Consider the following 1,396-nt stretch of genomic DNA (forward strand, 5'->3'; position numbering starts at 1 on the left):
TTAATAAAAAGATACTCGACTCAAAAAAATTTCTTAAAAATCTACATTTTAAGCAAATAAATATAACATGAGAATGTTCAATGTCTAACATTCTGATACCATAAGTCAACTGTCCATTTGTTTCTGAACAACTCCATGTTGTCATCGCAAATCGTGTCAAGTGGTAGCCTACCCAATAAGTGTTCGATGTGCTTGATGGCGTACACACCACAATCTCCACTGTAACCAAAACATAAATTGCATTAGTAACAAAATCAACATGGAATTTAATTTAAAAAACTTGAATAAAAACTAGACTTTTGTTTACCTGACTTTGGTTTGGGGTACTGAATCAACTGGCATGCGGTGCACATTGAACTCTTTGCATCTTTTAGCTCCAGGTGGAATCGTCAACCGAGGGTCGTCCTTGAAAAGTTGTGACTGCAATAACAACGATGGGAACAAAGTAGACCATGACTTCATAAAAGATTGCAGTTGTTTATCACTTATCACGGTCACGTCCGAATCATAAACATTCAGAGTCCAAGTAGAAATGGAGGCTTCAACTGCAAACCAATGCGCTTGAAGGTAGTTCTGGCACCAATATACAGTGTCTACTCCCTTCCACGATGCCAGAAATTGATTGTCAATTCCCGTAATCATTGATATCACATCTGAATCCCACAAAAACCTTTTCTTATCCGCTTCCTTGGCATTCTGATATGCATCATAACGGGCCGGTACCACTTGTGAGAACATAATATTCATCACAACACCATCTTGCCGATACGCCCCGGGATAGAACTGTCGACGCCTACGTAGCATATGCATGACCGCATCAATATGCTGCAAAAATGATTGGAAAGTAATTAATCAGCCTATCGAAACCCCTATTGAACCCACTGCTTATACCAGATAACAAATATTAATAAATTTAATAAAATTACTTACCCCATCATCGATCCAAAACTGTGGTGTCTTCATCGTCAGAAACCAACTCGGACCATACACACCAGATTGGACATCCCTCTTCGTCTTGTTCGGAATATCTCCAAGCAACCACTTGCCGACCGTTCTGTACTGTGTAGCAAGTGGCTTCTTTAGAGGGTCGAGCACTAATGGCACGTCATCAATCGCATCCAAACGAGCTTTCTTTCTGGTTGGGTCGGTGTAGTCTTCAAATTTCTTAGGTTTGCGTCTTTTCCTCTTGGCCAATTGAAACTCTACACCAGCAACATCCCCAGGTTCTATAATAGCAACACCTGGGGTCTCAGGATTTGTTGTGAGTACTATCGGGGGAGGAGTGCCTATGTCATGTGAGACAAAATCATCTGGGAGGTCAAGTGAGTCGGAATCAGAATCAGAATCATTTGGAAGATCTTGTACGAATGTCAAGATCTTATTGACAGCATCCATG

General features: G+C 40.8%; 1 protein-coding gene across 3 annotated transcripts in view; it reads right to left on the reverse strand.

Moving 5' to 3' along the window:
- LOC133812713 (uncharacterized) overlaps window positions 1-1,396 on the reverse strand; it is a 3,665-nt gene continuing 2,269 nt past the window's right edge. For all 3 annotated transcript variants that reach the window (XM_062246516.1, XM_062246514.1, XM_062246515.1), the window contains 3 exons: window positions 931-1,396; window positions 308-825; window positions 1-219 (listed from right to left, as the gene is read on the reverse strand). The exon at window positions 931-1,396 is cut by the window's right edge. In XM_062246516.1, the coding sequence (XP_062102500.1) occupies window positions 78-219; window positions 308-825; window positions 931-1,395 (1,125 nt within the window). In that variant the 5' untranslated portion in view covers window position 1,396 and the 3' untranslated portion in view covers window positions 1-77. The remainder of the gene's footprint in view (window positions 220-307; window positions 826-930) is intronic.

Source organism: Humulus lupulus, chromosome 1, assembly GCF_963169125.1.
Source record: "Humulus lupulus chromosome 1, drHumLupu1.1, whole genome shotgun sequence".
NCBI classification, from domain to species: domain Eukaryota; kingdom Viridiplantae; phylum Streptophyta; class Magnoliopsida; order Rosales; family Cannabaceae; genus Humulus; species Humulus lupulus.